The 19,273-nt window shown below is 38.4% G+C and overlaps 1 protein-coding gene across 1 annotated transcript in view; it reads left to right on the forward strand.

Annotated features, from left to right (window-relative positions):
- Window positions 1-7,958: 7,958 nt before the first annotated feature.
- xkr6a (XK related 6a) overlaps window positions 7,959-19,273 on the forward strand; it is a 165,544-nt gene continuing 154,229 nt past the window's right edge. Inside the window, exon 1 of the mRNA XM_088907306.1 lies at window positions 7,959-8,521. Coding sequence (XP_088763432.1) covers window positions 7,959-8,521 — 563 coding nt within the window. The remainder of the gene's footprint in view (window positions 8,522-19,273) is intronic.

The following is a 19,273-nucleotide window of genomic DNA, read 5'->3' on the forward strand; positions in this document are numbered from 1 at the left end:
TTCCATTAGGCAACTAAAAATCAGGGGCTCGGCTGAAAACAGGAGCCAGTTATATACGCAGAGAGTCATGGGTTTCATGAACAAACTGTGCAGCTGAGTTGTTAAAGTTGATTCCACAAGATATTTCAAAAAGAGAGCTAATTGATGATGGAGCCTGCTAGCAGAATCTGTATGTTACTCTGTACCCATATAGTGGTGAACTCGTGCTGAATTCACATGCTAAACTTTAACCTTCACGCTTACTTTAGCACAGATGCTTCTCTCTCCCTGTACTAAACTCCCTAGTGAAGAAAGTTTATACTAAACTCCTGATAACAAAGGAATGTTTTAAGTGCTTTCTGGAGAGTCCTGGTGTTTCAAAGACAGAAGGGGGAGGGTGTAGAGAAAAGTATACAGTATATAAGCTGTGTAGAGCAATATCCCCTTTGAACTACTATAGATACTATAACTATTATGGTCCTTATTGTGGTTCCTTGTATGTATACAATAAAGCTTGGCTTGACGAACGGACACTTCAAGTTCAAATCTCTTGGTTTCTGCATTGGAAATACCATTAAATACTTAAGATGACCCAAATGACTGCATTGTGTTAGTAACCATTTTTTATTGTCTTCTTAATGTTCTTTTTGTGGCATGAGAAGCTCTGTCTGTCTGGACTTGACTGTGACCTTTCTTTCCCCTGTCCAGGAACCTCCTAGCTCTGAGCCATGCAGCGTCTTACCAGACAGTGGTCTGTACCCTGAACCTGAAACTTGATATTTTGTCATTCGGAATTCAGAAATGATTTGTTATTTAATCATTTTTTTCCTAGATTAAATAAGATAAGGGAATATGAAACTCTATAGTCTATCAAGGTGCCTAAAATATATCTATTGAGACAATTGTTTTGTGGTTTGGCGTTAACACACTGGGTCACAGTGAAAAAATGACAGAATGGATCTAATTATGTGAAAATGCAGTTACTGAGCAGTTCCAGTTGCTTGTGCTGCAAAATTTTAACATGACTGCACATATATACAGTACAGTAGATGCATAGGGATACAGTATGTGTAGTGCTGCCACATCCAATCACAAGACTACAGCTCAACACAGCCTACAACTCCTGAACGCTCGAGTCTCTGAGCTTGTTCTGGATGTTGAGATGAAAGCAACAGGGCTTTCTCTGGAGACCTGCCACAAATTATCTCTCTTCCATTATTCAGTAGACACTGTATGTTCTCTGTGTTTAACCCTTTACCCCAGGAGAATACGTGTACTGTATTTGCTTTCATAAAAATTTCATCCATGGGAAAAAAAGCATTTTGCTGCCCTAGAATATGTTCTTTGAATGGTTAAGAGATGTCTCTCACTGTAGCATTAAATCTTTCTACTGATTCTTTAGTTTAAGAAAAAGCATTTAACACCATTGCAATTAAGTATTTAAATAGAATAAATAAGAAGCATCATGCAATCTCCAATGACCTTTCTTGACCCCACTTATAGAAAAGATGGTTTATTGCCTTTGAATTATTGACATAAAACTGGCCTGCTCTAATAACATACTGTTGTCTACATTAACTGAGATGTAAAAATGAGGTCCTGACTCAGTGGTCATTAAAAATCCCATGGCATTTCTCAAAAAGAGTAAGGGTATTACCCCAAATTTCCCATTGACCTTTCTAATGGCCAAATTTCTCATGGCTTATAATCCCCATCTATGAACTGGCTTCATCACTCTGTTCTTCTCCCTAGTCATAGCTGGTGTGTGGTGAGTTTACTGGTGCACTATGGCTGCCATCATGTCATCCAGGTGGATGCTGCATATTGGTGGATGTGGAGGGGAGTCCTCATTACCTGTAAAGTAATTCTGATATTTCCCTCATGGGATCAATAAAGTATCTATCTATCTAGCTATCTAAAGTGCTTTGAGCAGAGTGTCCAGAAAAGCACTATATAAGTGTAAATAATAATAATTATATTATTATTATTAACCACTTTCAGATAATACTCTCATCCAACTAACTCAGGAACCAGCCTTCTACTGTGACTCAAATAAAACCCACTAAGAATGTTTTGACTCATCAGTCACAAATCACCTTTGAATGCATTTAGGAGGGCCTGTAACTGATAAGCATTAAAAGTGTACAGGTAAACAAATTCAGTCTGTGTGTCATTTTGGACCCACCAAAGTTGTCTATACAGTATGTCTTTTTGTCTTTTGTTTGTCTTTTATTGAAAAAATAATATGCTGTGCAATGGTGATAACTGGGTATATTAAAAAGCAATTTGGGTTGAATACCCTTTTCATGCAAAATGGAAATAAGACATTCACTGGCTTGATTGAGGACATTTTTCACGGGAAGCACCAGATTATCTGAGCTCTTCTTCAGAGCCACCCTCCACTGCGCGCAGTCTGTGTGCTGAAGTGATAATTAGCAGCAGGTGTGGTGAAGTTCACTGTATCACTTTCAGAAGCTGAACTCCTGCTTCTGCCTTGTGTAAGGATTTAGCCCTGCTTCTACCCCGGGGAACTCTCCCAGACATGGTACAGTAGGTTTTTGTGACATTTGTCTGGCAGTTGTATTTTTGCTGTACTAATCTGGGTAATTCCTTTCCAAAGGAAGCGGCAGCTGCTGTGGATTTACAGTGCTAAGGAAGGGGAAAAAGAAGAGATGGGAATACGTAGCAGGAAACTGTATGTACTGTCATCTACTGAAGTGTTGCCTTCCATTGGGGTGTACACAAGCTCTTCAAGAGCAATAAAGGAGGCAAGAGCTACATCATGATAGAAGTACCTGTTAGCTTGTATTCATTAGTCACATTTAGTAATTTTAAAACCTGTTTCTTAAAGTATTGTTTATTGACAAGGGGGTAAGTTAGATTATTGAAGACAAATTATCATACACATTAAAAAAGACATATGTACATACAGTACTGTATATTATTTTGGATATATCTAATAACCTTAGAGACAAAGCTTAATCACAAAAGGTTTCAAGGTGCTGAAAAAGTAAGTAAACAATTACTGCAAACCTGAATTCTTCTGAATTAATCATGAATTTCAAAAACAGCGGTGGTGAACAATGTACATCAGTAGAGTGAATGATTGAAATTCATGCACATTGTTCCCTATCCATGTTGAGTTCATCTTAATGACTTTGAACATCTGCTATCTATGTTTTGTGATTAATTTAAAAGACATTTGTGTATGATCCAGTAGAAATCTTACATAACTGGTTAAGCTAAATTAAGCTACTTTATTTTTCTCCTATTCTTAACTTCTATCAAGTGAAAAATGTGTTATAATTTTTTTGTGTTATGTCTTGATCATGTTGCTCTTCTTTTTCCAAAGGTACAAGACTAAAAGAAACTACAAGTGTGAACACCATGTACATCCAGGAGGCACAAGCCCTAGTGGTATTCAATTGAGGAATTTATTATTTAGCTTCAACAAATCCCAGTGGAATCTGTGAAATACGCTTCTGATTTTGTGAAGGGAAAACAGATGCTTCATGTGTTCTGGAAGTATTTCCCAGTAGCATGCTGCATTGATTTTCCCCAGTATGTTGTAAAACAAAATGTTATTTGGTGTACTTACTTTAGTAAGAAACAACTCAAAACTTTTATATTTGAAATTGTCTGATTTTTTTAGCTCAAATGCAGTCACTTATTGTTTTGAATAAAGCTTTCATTTATTTTTTTCAAAAAAAGAAAAAATGACTTGGACAGGTGTCCCATCCACCCAAGATGTACCCTATACCTTGCATCTATTGCTTGCTAGGATAGGCTTCGGCTCCACCTGTGACCTTGAATTGGAAGAAACTGTTAGAAAATGGATGGATGGAACAACATTATTTTATCTTTCTTTACTTAAAAGTAAAATGACATATTTTACTGGTCCTTATTAAATTAGACATTTACAGTATACTGCCTTAAATTGCAAATTGCAAGGTGATTTTTAATTGTGGCTCTTCATGAAACAAGTTCTGACAAAGAAAGAGTTAAAATGTGGGATGTAATAATCATTATAAATAGATGGGACATTTCTCAAAGCATTTGTTTGAAAAAGAAGCAATGGAACACCAGGCCAGTACATAATGTCTCCATGTACCAAAACTACAATGCACCAGAAAAGATGATGCACTTTATTTACTTTATTTTTTATTGAGAGAAAATTTGTATTTAGGCTATTAAAATAAAATGTTAAAGGTATGTGCTTTCAAAGCTGTAGCAACATTGGAGAAAGTGCTGTATAATTCACTAAAGTATGGTCATCTTCACCCAAAGCTTCAAGCTTCAGACAAAAGACCTCTGATATTACCTTTGCTAAAACATCCAAACCTCTTTAACCTTTGTTTCACTCATTGCTCCACAGAGCAGTACTTAACCTGTTTAGAGTGAAGATTTAAAGTCAGAAAATCACATCATTCAGGATTTACTGAACAATTCCAGCATAGTACTACTGACCCCAGTCATTAATTACTGGCCTGCCAATACCAGACCAGATCTCTTGCACTCTGCCCTCTTATCATGGGATGATTGCTACACTTCAGGGCAGGTTTAGCAGTGATTTCAGCACTAAGACGTAGCTTATATATTTTGTGAAAACTCTGGAGATCTCACTGATTCATTGAAAACCGTGAATGGTATAGAGGTTAGCTGCAATGCAGTCTTCTGATTTTGAAGCAGTATGCCATTTAGTATTGCTCATCATCAGGGCACGTAACTTTGAACCTACACACTGATGCTCGTAAACAGAATGTTGTTTTTGTCACTAGCTTTGAGTTTCTTGCTTACGCAAAACTTGGTCAAATGATTACTCTGGCTTAACAGTCTAAAATTCAATATTTGAATTTCTTTTTCTGTGAGCTTAATGTATCAGCTTAGGTTTTACAAAATATTGTGGTCAAGGCCACAAATTTTGATACAGTAGATAATGTCCAAGATGTCCACATGATTAAACATGTACTGTAACTCCCTTTTAGTAAATGAAGCCCCCTTCAGTGGTGAGTTATCTTTTTCTTTTTAAAGATTTAATGTAAGGATATTCAATCCTGATCTTGGACTTTTGGAGTGTCTGCAGGCTTTCAGTGCAGCTGATCTTATAATGAGACGAATCAGCTCCTTACTGGTTTGATTGGTCCAAAAAGCTTTTCCCAGCTCTTCTAGCTTGCTTCTTCAGACTTTCTACAAAACATGTACTGTAGATGGACCACCCCTCCAAGTCCAGGATTTGGACACTCCTTACTTAGACTTACAAACCTCATTTGCACATCACAAAATACATAAATGTCCATTGTGTATTTTATACTTAACTTTACCTTACCTAATTTTTGAAAATGTTTCCTTTGTATTAAGATATCATATAGAGGCTTAAATAAAATGATATGAATAATAGATGTACAAATTACTCATGAGAGGCACTGTGTAGTAGCTGCTAGTCTTAAACTGTAATTTGACAAATAAAAAAATAAAGGAATAGCTAATTACAAAATGGAAAGACACTGTTCACTTTTCTGTTCTGCCTTTTTAAGCTGTGATGTTATTGTGGTGAGTGGTCTTAAGTGTAATGAAAACCTGCAGCAGTGTTGACTAGTGGTTAGGACTCTGGACAAGAGAGTTGTGTGTTCAAATCCCAGGTGAGGTGCTGCTATTGTACTTTTGACTTTTGAGTAAGGTGCTTTACTCAGATTACACCACTAAATGCCCAGCCAAATGAATAGGTATTGACTAGGTTGTCATTGTAAATGAGAATTTGTTCTCAAGTGATGTATAAGTCTAAAGAAAGAATAAAAAAAACTACCTTGGGGAGCTTGCAACAAGATGTGCTGCAGCTTCATACAAGATAGTGAATCTTTAAATAAAGAAAGATAAAGAGCACAATCATTAGGAAGTGGAAAAGAGAATGTGGTGAGGAGAAATGAGAAATAATGTCTGTATACTGAGAATAAATGTAACGAAGCAAAAACAATTAAACATTGGCATTTATCTAAGGTATTATCACCACAATTAGGACTTATTCTTGTTTTTACACATGAAAATAAAGAAAGGGTCAACTCCACATGTACAGCTTTGATAAAGTGGCTCATGAATAGTGAAGGAAACTCTCATGACAGCATTCAGTGCAATTTGGCCAATAGCTACTTATATTAAGTAACAGTAACAGACTTCAATAGTCATGAGGGCCAAAGGGGAGCACCGGGAAGCATACATGAAATTCCCAACTTGAATGCACAAATTCTTTTGGCTAAAACATAAAAAATATAATCCACCCACACAAGTACTGATACACCACTTGATCATTAAAGGGATTTCCTTTCACCTTCACAGAGAATACACTCCTTATATTAATTTAAAAGGTGAAATTAACTGAATCATTTTCAATTGTATTGTAAAACACATTGTAAAGTGTGTATTCTAAAGCAAATCTCAAGTAGAAGTCGTTTTAGACAGTTCTGCTTTCTAAAATTGTAAAATGTTCAGCACAAATCAATGAATTAATAATTAATATTCACATTCCCATAATTTGGTGTAACTTCTTCTTGTTCTTAAAAAAACAATAAGCCCGGAAAGTGTTTCTTCTTCTGAAGAACTTTATATTTATCTGTGCATCCTTTATAGTTTTATCCTTCAGTTTTTTAATGTAATTATTGAAAAAGGGTGAGACATGAATTAATAATAATAATTGCTTACACTTATATAGTGCTTTTCTGGACACTCCACTTAAAGTGCTTTAGAGGTAATGTCCATCATCACCAATGTGCAGCATCCATTCATGATACGCATCTTACACTGACTACTGTAAATTGACAACACAGAGTTAACCACCAGACACTTAAAGTTTATAATAAGCTTACTTCATATTTAGTAGTAGGATTTTTTATAGTTTAAAAATGTCAATATTTGTTACTTTTTCTCTTCACAGTCAATCAGTCCATTCTGTTCTATGAAAATTAAATTTTCAGTCAATAGTCATTTAATTCCCACTGTTGATCTAATTTAATCCTATTTTTACTTTCAGTAATTGAAATTCCTTTTATAAAATATAAACTAATCATCTGACATGCAATCAGCTTCTCTTCAGAATGAAAAAGCCATAAATTGAAATGATTGCTTCATAAATTGGGTTCTTTTAGCATCAGTGAAACTATTTTTTCTCCTGTAAGACTACGCTAGATGTGGATAGATGTTTAGCTGAGACTTGTCTTGTATCCTTATTTTTGTATTATAGCCTAACATACCCAGATTTGTTTCCCTAAAATATCAAATGATAAAACATTCAAAGAACATTGCAGATCCAGTGTTACATTGATTTATTTATTTCTGGTGCATCAATATTATTCCAGTTCCTTCTGAATTTAAAACAATAAAATATTAAATATTGAAAAATAGTACAACAATGTATAGGCAGATCAAAAAAAAGATAGGTAGAAATATGATCTGAATGTATCTATATAATACATACTGTAAAATATAAAATACACAAAACAACTGCTTTTACAAAACTTGACACTAGATGGCAACCATAGGGAACCCATATGAACAAAAAATAGGAAAGGAAATGACGTTTGGAAGCAGGTAAAGGGTGTAAGTGTTGGCAGTTTCACAGTTTCGTGAGAGAGACCGGCTGTAAACTGTGCTGCGTTGGTGCACAGCAGAGTCAACTGAAACAGGCTACACAGAGAGAAATTCAACTGCATCCAAAAATACTCATCACTTGTACTCTTTTCATCAGTTGACATATGACCAAAATATGCATTGCACAATAGGGCTGTAATCAAAGCTGATGGATTCCCTTGCTGGGAGATGTTGGACTGCAGTAACGGGGGGCATCAATTTTGGGTACAAGTAAGAGAACCCCTATCCAAAATATCTGGACACTAGATGGCAGCCATATTGAGGGTAGAGTCGGTGAACAGGTATCCAGGAAGTGACGTCACTAACGCCGGAAGCCGGAGGGGGGAGCTTCAGAGAGCAAGATGGCAGCGAAATCTGATGGCGTGGGGGTCGTTACCGGTTTCGCCCAACTGCACAACCTGGACGAAACGGTGGGGAACGGCGAAGGGGAACCCGGAGAGAGCAGCTCCATTCACATCTGTCATTGCTGCAACACCTCGTCGTGTTATTGGGGCTGCCGGAGCGCCTGCCTTCGTTCTCTCCTGGGGAAGGGGAAAGAAGCCAGGCGGCCGCCGCCGCAGGAGGAGCGCCTGTGGCTGGACTGCCTGTGGATCGTCCTGGCGCTGTTGGTCTTCTTTTGGGACGTGGGCACGGACCTGTGGCTAGCCGTCGATTACTACTCCAAGCGGGACTACCTTTGGTTCGGGTTGACCCTCTTCTTCGTGCTCGTCCCGTCGGTGCTGGTCCAGATCCTGAGCTTCAGGTGGTTCGTGCAGGATTACACCGGGGGAGGTTTGGGGGCGGTGGAGGGGCTCAGTAGCCGGCGAGCTGCGGCTGGCGCCCATGGCAGGGACAGGTGCTGTCGGATATCCGTGTGGATCTGGCAGTCTGTCATACACATCCTGCAGATGGGACAAGTATGGAGGTAAGGGTGGCTTTGGGATTGTTTTTTTTTTGTTTCGCTTGAACCTAAAACGCAGACCAGTCCTCCCTTCCCCTCCACGCCCCCCTTTCCCCCTCTTGTCTCTGTGTGTGTGTGTCACCTGAGTTAACCCGGGGTGCTTGCTTGAAAACGCAGGAGCAGACACAGCTGCGTTTCTGTGTGTGGCTCAACACGGTTAACGCTTCTCTCCCCCCCCCACCCCCGCTGTCCTTCGTTGTGGCTTTTCTTCTGCTGTTGCCTCCATTTGAGAAGGGGGTTGCTTTTTTTTGGGGTGTCTGCACCGCCGGTGTCTGAGCGCGGCAGCGGGTACGTGAGCTGGGGGGGGGGGGTGTCTCTCAGTCTGCTGGAGAACCTGCTCGGGGTTTTATTTTTTTTTTGCAGCGCTGCTCTTTTTTTTTTACCGTCGAGGGTTTGTGCTTAGTTCTGCACACGATAAAGTTGTTGGAAAGTTTCTCTTGTTTAGGTAAAAAAAAAACTTGATATGCGTGTGTGTGTGTGCTGGGTAGCGAAGCGCGCAGCCGAGCCGAGCGCTCGGTATGCTCTAGTGCGTGTAGTCTCTCCTCTCTCTGCATGGCATTACTCAAGCCGGACTAGACAGTTATCCTGTGAGGAGGCTGGTATTAGCACAAATGTTAAAAAAGGTGTTAGGGGCGTTATTCGTGGGCGCCTGCTGTGGTCTTCACTCGCACCCGCTGTCCCGTTTTCTTTGCCCTTGCACGGCTTTTTTACATGCGAGCGTGGAAAGTACGTGTCTGCTGGGTGCAACGTTCGTGCCCACCGGTGTGGCAGTCGGTAGCCGAGTGCGGTCCGACAAAATGCGGACCCATCGCTACTATGACGGTAGAGCGCCCCGCGTTTCCAGTCGGATGCGAAATGTGCAATCTAATCGCCCTTTGGTGCTGAAATCCTCTCCGTGCGCGTCTGCATTCCGAGAGGGTTTCATAGCTTCTGTCTGGGGGCTCTTCGGGAGCGCTAGAACCGGCTCTTATGATTAGGGTTCCGTGCGTGTGATCAATAGGTTTGGTCATTTTTTCCTGGACTTTCATTTTTTTTTGGTATAAAAGTGGCTTTGCATTTTTTTAAAATATTTTTTGGTGGTAGTGCGTCAGGGACGAGGGGGAGCAAGGTGGCGGTACTTCCTTTTAAAGGTGAAAGCTTGCGGTTTGAAGACCTGATATTAATCGCTTTGCGGTGCGTAGCCGAGATTGAACCGCTGCATTGTGTACGTGAAGCCTTGATTCTTAATGCATCTCTGCTTCCAACATCTGTGCCTACCTATATAAATGTTTTTTTTTCTTCTTTGGGGCTCCTGTACTAAATCCCAGTAAATATAGCATAGTAGTCCTAAATAAAGCTTTCAAGAATAACCCATCTGTTGATATTTAAAGGGTGTAATTAGAGCTCAAGATCCTTCCGAAAAACATCCTACCTATTCGTGCGTTTGGTTCAGTCTCCTAATTCATTTTCATAAAACGCTTATCACAGCGCTGTATCTTAGAGCAAAGGTTTCAGTGTTTAAACGTAGAGATCCAGTCCTTTTTTCCCTGTGGTTGAAATGTTTTTTTTCCCTCTTCTGTCCTGGCTTTATGCCACCGTATGTCTGCCATCAGATAAACACTTGTTTATTTTTGTCACCCTGCGCTGTGCCAAGCTATCCAGACAGCTTGCAAGCTCCGCATACTAGTTGTCGGATTCTTCATGTACGGAGCTCTGGTTTGGCTTTAATAAAACAGGACGCCGCTGGTGTTCAACAGCACACTGCCGTTATCCAGCAGTCCAGCACAGCTATAAGGGAGATCCTGTTGGAAGGCTAAGGTTCAGAACTTTGCCGTGTCTCTACGTGTTTGCATTATTACTGTAAAAGCATAGAATTATGTAGCTTATTTTTCCAGTGTTAAAAAAATGAAAAACCGAATTTGAAATTGTGATGTGTTCAAAGCCAAATTAGCCTTGGAATCTGGATGGTTAGATTGCATTATGGTCCATATTGTCCATAACCAGGTTATGAATGGATGATTTGTGAATGCTTTTGAGAATTTGATTTGCAGTGTTGACAATCTAGGAGTTCCTGATGGATTTGTTTTTGGACACTTTTTAGTGTGGGATTAGATCTACTGGCGTGTTGACCTAAAGGTAAATGTGCTGACTTCCCTGCTACTGCATTTATACAAAAGCTCAGACTCGGATATTACAGGATATATTTGTTGACTAGGCTCATTCCTTGAAAACACTGTTTCCAAGAAAGGTATTATAAAGAGATAGGAGCTCATTAAGCCACTGAAAGAGACTGGGTTGAACCTGGAACATAGTGTGAAAAAAGCTTTTGGAATTCGATCGTTCAAGCAAATTGTCATTATTAAAGGTCCCTCCTTGTCTGATTGAGGGCTATGTGATGGAAGACAGCAGCAAGAGATCTACTTATAGTTGGTGTTTAAAACTGATTTTAGAATCCTGACACTCTCCATCTCAGTTTCAGTCACATGAAATTGAAACATGCTTTATATCTGTGCTTTTATTACTGATGTATATTAAGTTTCTTTCAGATTGTATAATGACAATCACATATTTTGAAAGGCACGCTAGAATGTATAAAAACAGTGTTTTGAGCTTTTAATCCTCCTTGTGATATCAGGGTTGTCCAAGCTGTTAGAATTAGTGAGAAATGAAAAGTGTGCTGATTGGCAGACTGAGTATTGTCTAAATCCTTCTAAGACTTCCAGTTACTGCTTCATTGTGCTGTTAGGTCCTCTTGTTTCTTCTGGAGGGAATACTCCCAAATGTAAGTCTAAAAGAAAACATTTTTTAATAGCATAGCATCTTTCTCTGTTGACTGTCAAAAATAACTTGTAACTCAACAGATTACAAAGTTGTTATAAGTGAAATGGCAGTATATCTGTAGCATGTGCATGAATAACTTATCGAATAGACATGACCTACGTAAACAAATTAGCTTTTGGCATCAGCAGAATTCATCACCAGGGAATCTGCTATGAAACTCAGATGGTAGTATCATTTGGTGTTACAAATAATACATTTCTATATCTGCCAACGTATTGTTTGCACCAGGTTGCTAGTGCTGTCTAGTAGGACTCTGTCCCATTCCTCTGGAAATTGGTCTCGTAGCCTTAGAGGTCCTAGAATGTAGCCATGGTTTGAGATTACCTGCGATCGAAGTGGAGCTCTGTAGTGACTAGACACTACCTGCCAACTCATCACATGTGGATCTCCCCACTGAATGATCTGTTGTACGCAGTAGTTAATGTATTATTCTGCATGTCTGTGCTGGAGTCGCTGATGTCCATGGGGGTGTCAAGACAAAAAAAAAAACTTGATTCATTCTACTGCTGGCAAGTCTGCTTGTGGTAATTAAGCCCAGCTTCAAGCACTCTGATGACATTAACGGCATTGTCGTCTTAATATGTGGAACATATTGGGCCCTTTGTTTGTTTTTCGTTATTGATTTTTACCAGGCTGGATGTTTAACAGGTTAACCTCATTGCCTGCGCCCAATCAGCTTTCTCACTAATAAGGCGATTGTTCTTATGCGACAAACTCACTGCAAGTGTTTCACCGTCTGGAATGATCAATCAGCCAAAATGATGCCCGAAACATTTAAGCAGTATTTAAAATAGTAAACGTGGCATAGATGTTTTAGGTCATAGTGTTTATGATTTTTGTGCATAGAAAAAGAAATGCTAAAAGCATACTTAAGCATTTGCATACTTTTACGAAAATATTTAACATTGTATTGTAAATGAGCTTGTGTGTCTTTCGTGATCATTGAACACTTACAGATGTACACAAATCCTGGGTACAGTAATGGTATACTGTATTGCACAGTGCATATCACTGGCAAAGCAGAAATACAAACACTGGAGTGAAAAACTCCAGTTAGCATCAGCCAGCCTTCCTCGGTAATCAGTGTTCCAATCCTGCTTCCTGCTCCAATCAGTGTTCTTCCAGAATAATGCGACAGGTATACTGTGAACTGTTAATAGTGAAAGGTAAATCATAAGGATACATGAGGGTAGATGTCAGGGTGTGACATTTAGGCAATGTTCTGGATTGGGACAGAGAAGCTGTACATTAATTTAAAGATTATTATTATGCACAAAAGTGTATGAACTATTTTGTTTGGCTTTGATGTTCTTCCACAGTACGACTATTAATTCAAAGCAGTTATTTCTTTTTACGTAAAATGGCACACTGAATTTTATTTTCTGTATTAAAAATCCCTTAGTCAATGCAGCATCAAAGCCTCAAAATAAAAAAAAGTTTCTGTGCTGGTGAAATTGCTAACAAAATTTTACAGTAATTTATTAATGTATTAATTATTATTACTTATTTTTAAAGGGGGAGGATAGCATGTGGAACATTCAGATTCTGTAGTACAGTATATACATTAAAGTTTTTTCACATATCCTAGACATTTATGAATTTTATGAATTTATGAAAGTCAATCTATGAATTGGCTTCATTACTCTGCTCTCCTCCCCACTAATAGCTGATGTGTGGTGAGCTTTCTGGCGCACTGTAGCTGCCGTTGCATCATCCAGGTGGATGCTGCACATTGGTGATGGTGGAGGAGAGTCCCCATTACATATGGAGTGCTTTGAGTGGAGTGTCCAGAAAAGCGATATATAAGTGTAAGCAATTATTATTATTTAATAACTTTATTCTTTCCTATTCCTTTTCAGATTCTTGCAATGTTTAACCATGTTCTTGGAATCTGTTTTTGCTTCAGCACACGGTGAAGCTCTGTATTAGCACAATAAGGTCAGAGTGAATAAACCTCTTGCTGTGTTTTTCCCACCTCCAACAATTTTATTGCTAAAATGTGATAATAAACATGTATCTGTAAATCTTCCCAGCAGGGAATATCAGTTGTAGAATTGCTATTTGCTGATGACCTGCTAGGAGGGCATTCTTAATTGATATTTGTCTAATTATTTCTTCAGGATATAATCACTGTTCTGTGAGCATACAATCCACTAAAGGATTACCAAAATAGATTTAATAGAAAAAAATAAGAATTTTCTGAAAGTCTGTGAAATGAAGAAGGATCGTTGTCTCACAGAAGAGGTTAATCCTATAGTTTGTTTGCTAGTGTTACCATACTTGGCTTTTACTTGGTACTTATAAAAATTGACAACCCGAAGACCTCAATATCATAAATTGAACTTATTTTTGATTAACAGTGATAGTAGAACAAACTGTTTTTGTAAGCTGTTGAATTGATAGCAGTCTTGCAGAATAGAAGCAATCATGATAAAGACTTGTGGACTGGTAATACAAGATAACAGCTGTTTGGGGCAGCCAGGTGTTTTTGTACTTTGTTAATACTTTTAAAAAACGACCATTAAACAAACCAGCAAACATAAATCAATTTGCCATCATTGCAGTGTTCTTTTTAATATTTTCTAATAATCTACACCATAATTACAATGGCAAGACTGTTACCTTCTGTAAGTAATATATAAGTCCTCTAAATCTGTTCTCTGGCTTGTGTCTTAATCCAGTATAAAGCAGGCTAAGAGCATTGTGACATGAGGGGATATGTTTTTTCTTGATATTACAATCTGTTTGGTGTTACTGAACTCATGAACACAATGTAAACTGTGTCAAAGGCAGAATAAGATTGATTTTGTGTGCCAAGGTAAAAATATGCTGAAGACTTTTCCAGCCAAGAAAGTTCTCTCCTAGAGCTTCAACTCAGAATCGGGCAGGAATGTTTTATTTGATAAAGTCTTTACTTGTAAGCAGTGTAAAGAGTGTCACCATAGAAGAAAAGTCTTGTGAAGCTTTCTCTCATCCTTGGGGCCAACGTTTGAATTCCAGGAACAAGATTTGTCTATTTTTATGCACTATTATAAATGGTTTAAGTCTTCACCTTCTAGAGTTTTGAAAATAAGAAAGGACACATGTTCTTAAATTAGGACGAAGCCTTCTTTGTGTGGTGATTTTTTTTTCCCACTAGGGCTTTTATTCCTGAAATTTGTGTCCTAGTAACACTTTCTAGAACACTTTTTTTTTTTTGCAATCGAAATGACATTATTTCACCTTCAAATTCAAAACTGTTTTACTTAGACAAGTAGGATACCACTGTTCAGAAACAGCAGATTCTGTTAAACAAGTCAATGTTTTATCTAGACTAATCAAACATAAAAGCTTCTGGCTACACATATTCATTGATCATACTTTAGTAGCGTGTTTCTTTCAACCGCAGCTCAAAGTGCTTGCAGTACCATGGAATCACCAGTTTATTGTATTGATTGGTTTGCATGAACCAACGCTATGTAAGATATTGTCTGTAATCTTTCCCTACTTCCTCTATCCAAGGTGTGAGTGTATGAAACTGGCAGGAGAAAAAGAGGTATGTTTGTTTCCCCATTCTCACAGAAGTTTTTCAATAAGAGTTTTCTAAAACCAGTCTTCTCCTTTATTATAGTATTAATTTGCACATTAACACTGATAAAGGGGAGCACCAGTCCTCTCGGCAGTCACTCCAAGAAAGCCAACAATTACCATACAAAGAAGCCTGTGATGTTTAAAGAGATGATGGCATTCAGCTGAATAGACACTTGTTTAAAAAATACGAATAAATATGAAGAAAACAAATCAAGGGCTTTTTCTTTTTTTCCCCACATGTCCTAAACCACTGTCGCTGCTTTTTTTTTTGCCTGTGTTGGTTTCCTGGGATACCAGCGTTCATCGACTGTAGCCAAAGCCTGTTGTCAAATCTCCATCGAATTCAGATTTTAAAATGCAAAAACAATGACGAGAAAGTGACACAAAATAGTAACACCCAAATTAAAATGCTCCAGGCGCTTTCCTGAGCGAGAAAAGCATCATTTAATCAGCCCTGGGGCCAATGGATTTCTGAAGTATTAGGATACAACACAGACTATTCGTTCCACTGGAAGAGCTCTACCCCCTACTGCCCATCATCTATTGCCCATTTCCATGTCCTCCAACCTGATATCCAGAGGCCCAGCCTTTTATCCTGTAATTGCTGCATAACATGGCTGCCTGTTTTTTTTCTTCCCACAGTATGCAATTCAAAAAAAATAATACCCAGTAAATTCTACCTCTGTTCCTTGAGGGATCTCAAGAGCCTTTTCATTTCACATTGAAGTGTTCCCTACCCCATCTCCTTCTCCCTGTGCTAGTTAAAGCTATCATCTGTTAGCTTCACATAAAGCTGCACTTGACCTCCATTTCTGTCAAGGAAAACGGGAACATCTGCCTGCCTCCCCATTATTTTGCAGTTTCGCAATGACAGATAAGGGAATTTTTCAAGCTTTCACTAAGCCTCTACCTGCCTCAATTTTACTCAGTGAATTCCACGGCACTTCACTTGTGATACTTGTGGTCTTCTCTGTCACACACCTTTTAATACTAATTCCTTTCATATGTGTAGTGCTTTTCATCCCAAAGTATCCCAAAGTGCTTTACAGATAGGAGGGTATCCACTTCATCAATCCACGTGGGTGACATACATACATGCCTGCAAATATATAACAGATAGTTATGCATTTATTTTTGGAAAGTTGTTTTTTTTTGGAATTTACCATGTAATATTACCTTACTTATCAAACAACTTTCAGTAAACCTTAAAATTAATTTAGAGGTTTTATTTCTGAGATTAATATTCCAGTGTTTGTATCATAAACTTTCTTTAGGACTCACTGAGAGTTAAGAGTAATTCATTCTCAACTGATATTTACGTTGAAATGAAAGGTGAACAGTCGCCCATCTGTTTTCTAACTGCTTCTTCCAGTTCGGGGTCATAGGGGAGCCGAAGCCTATCCAGGTAAACAACAGGTGCAAGGCAGGATACACCTTGGACAGGACGCCACTCCATCAAAGGGCAGACCATCTCAAAGAGAGACACTCACATCCAGTTTTCCCAGAAACCAGTTAACCTACTGGTATGTTTTGGGAGGAAAGTGGAGCACCTAGAAGAAACCCACATGAACATGGGGAGAACATAGAAGCTCCACACAAGTAGCACCCCAGTAATTGAACCTGCTAGGCAGCTAACCACTGTACCACTGTGTGGTCTGTGAACAATCATAAAGTAACTTAATCATATTATTTTGAAAATATTTGTTAAACCGGTCTCTTCCAACTTTCTAGACAGTTTGGTCTTCCACAAAGCTAAATCAAGCGGCCTAAAATGAACAGGAATTTTACATCATGGGTTAGAAAAGTTGTGCCACAAGCTCTCAATACAATGGTGCTCTTTTCAATCAATGCATTTAAAAGAAAAAGAGGAGCAAAAAAACTGTGATATGTGAATCCTTAAAATAATCCATTCTGAAATTTTTCTCATGATCATTTCATTCTTATGGTTAACTCGCTGAGGGGAGTTTTGGAGTATATTCTTTAGAAAGTTAAAGGTTGGCTATATTTGAGGTGTTAGCCAGTAATACATCAACAAAATAAAACGACAGTTTCACCTGAAATATACCTTCCAGGGAGCTATCATTCCAGAGCAAGAAAAATCATTCATGGGATATTGGTTGCAAGATAATGATCTACAGCATAGTGTTTTCTAACTTGGGTAAATATATCTCTTTCAGTGCAATTATGCAAACTATTTAAATTATTCATGCTTATCTTCTTTCTTTGTTCTCTGTTGAAAGAGCATCATGTCTATTTTTAAGAAAAAAGATAAAATGATTCCTTAAGAAAACCCAGTGAGCTTACTAAAAAAATAAAATCCCACCTGGCACTGTAATCCTCTGAAAGAGTGCAAGAGTACAGTCGAGATGTTAGCATCACTCCAACTGCATAGTAGTTAGAGACATTTTTGGTTCTTCTGCGTTGTCTTGTTTTGAGTAAATCTGCCAAGTTGTGTATGTTAAGTTAGAAGTTCTTCTCACCAATTCACTTCTCACCTTTGCCAGTATTTTGTAAATGCCAGCATGCAAATAGATCCAACTGCTACAAAGTGGGTGGAAGTTACATTAATGTAAGGTTGTGTGTCCTGGTTGAAAATAAACCCCTAGAACTGAAAAAATAAAGACCTCTTCCTTTCCTGTAAAGCATTTCTACGATATGCATTACAACATATATTTTTATCTGCACTCCAGATTACTACGTGGCAATTAGAAGATTAGAAGATTACAGTTTGGTTTATGTAACTGTAATGAAGAAAAACTTGTGTAATTAGATTGGCCACCATCCCAGCAGCTGTGATAATGCGACACAGTAGTGCCAGCTGGAAGTTTTTCTTTATTTCCTCAGGATTTATTTTTGGGTGGATGATCCTGCATCACAAACTGTAGTGTGCTACTGTCGTAGACATTAATGAAGTGATTGAAGGAATTGCTATCACTAATCCCTAGGAACACACTAAGTATAGGTCTTAGTCCAATCCTGTGTGCTGTATGTGAAGTCCTGTAGGATCATTTGGCATGAAAAGTATTATAAAAAATGTAAGCTATTATTATGATTGTTATTCTTTTTGTCCATCAGCCAAACAACTGTTTTGAGTTGACTGAATTTTAGCCCTAAAACCATTTTTTGTACTGTACAGTAGAAATGGACAAAATATTTCTTCCTTTCAAACTTGCTCTCAAGAACCTTGGATTTTTAGTGGTACACTGTATTTGGCAGGGTTTACAGAATTGTTAGGATATTTCTTGTACTTCTAACTGTTCTAGTAAAGTAAATCTTCAGTAGTGTAAATTACAAACAGTACGCAGTTTGGACTGCACAACCTCAACACCACGTGGTAAGGTTGTGCAGTCCCTTATCAAATATTTGTGTAAATTTTAAATTTTACTCATCAGTGAAATTATCTACATACTTCATATCCTGTGCAATGTAGTACTACAGCTGGGTGGTGCTATATTAATTGCAAATGAAACCTGTTAAAATAAATTGTGCTATGGGATATCGGGCTATATTATTTACCCTTAGTCTTTACAAGTATTTCAAATACTGATGATTTGCTTCATCTACTGTATCTGTCCATTTTCTAATGGCTTTATTCAATACAGCATCGCAAGGGAGCCGGGGCTTATCCTGACAAGCAGTGGGCACAAGGCAGGATACACCATGGATGCCAGTCCATCGCAAGGCACACAAAGACCCAAAAGTGCACACACACCAGGGACAGATTTCTCAGAAGGTCATTAACCTAGGAGTATGTCTTTGGACTCGAACAAAACCAGAGCACGTGGAGGAAACTGACAAGAAGACGGGTAGAACATAAACTCTGTGCCCTGTGAACTCGGGGCTCTGCCGTTTCATAGGAAAATGTAATTATAATTGACAAAGTGAAATGTGTCTCAGAAATAATTGCCAGTTCGGCTTTGTTAAAGTTACAATTCAGTCATTGCCAGTGAGGCAACACAACTAAGTTAATTAAAGGGACCTTAATTTTGTCATCTTAGTTTTACAACACATACAGTTTATGGAGCAAATCCCTTGCAAAACCACACACATAAGTGTGAGGGCAGTCTGTTCCAAATAATAGTAGCCAACACAGTGAACTACTGCAGATTATTAAGCAGTTTTAGAAGTAATTTGCTTTGAAATGAACCCAAAAATAGGACCATAAATGTTTTGTGTGATCTTTAGTTTGTAAGATCTAAAATGTGGTCGTAAACTACAGATGCAGCCATTCAAAATGCGTGCGTTATTTTGCGGCATACCCCGGTGGGCGTGTCGCGGCATCACGCAGTGTCACGCAGTGTGACGTGGTTAATCGCGCGTCATTTG

Source organism: Atractosteus spatula, chromosome 2 (assembly GCF_055471065.1).
Source record: "Atractosteus spatula isolate fAtrSpa1 chromosome 2, fAtrSpa1.hap1, whole genome shotgun sequence".
Taxonomy (NCBI): domain Eukaryota; kingdom Metazoa; phylum Chordata; class Actinopteri; order Semionotiformes; family Lepisosteidae; genus Atractosteus; species Atractosteus spatula.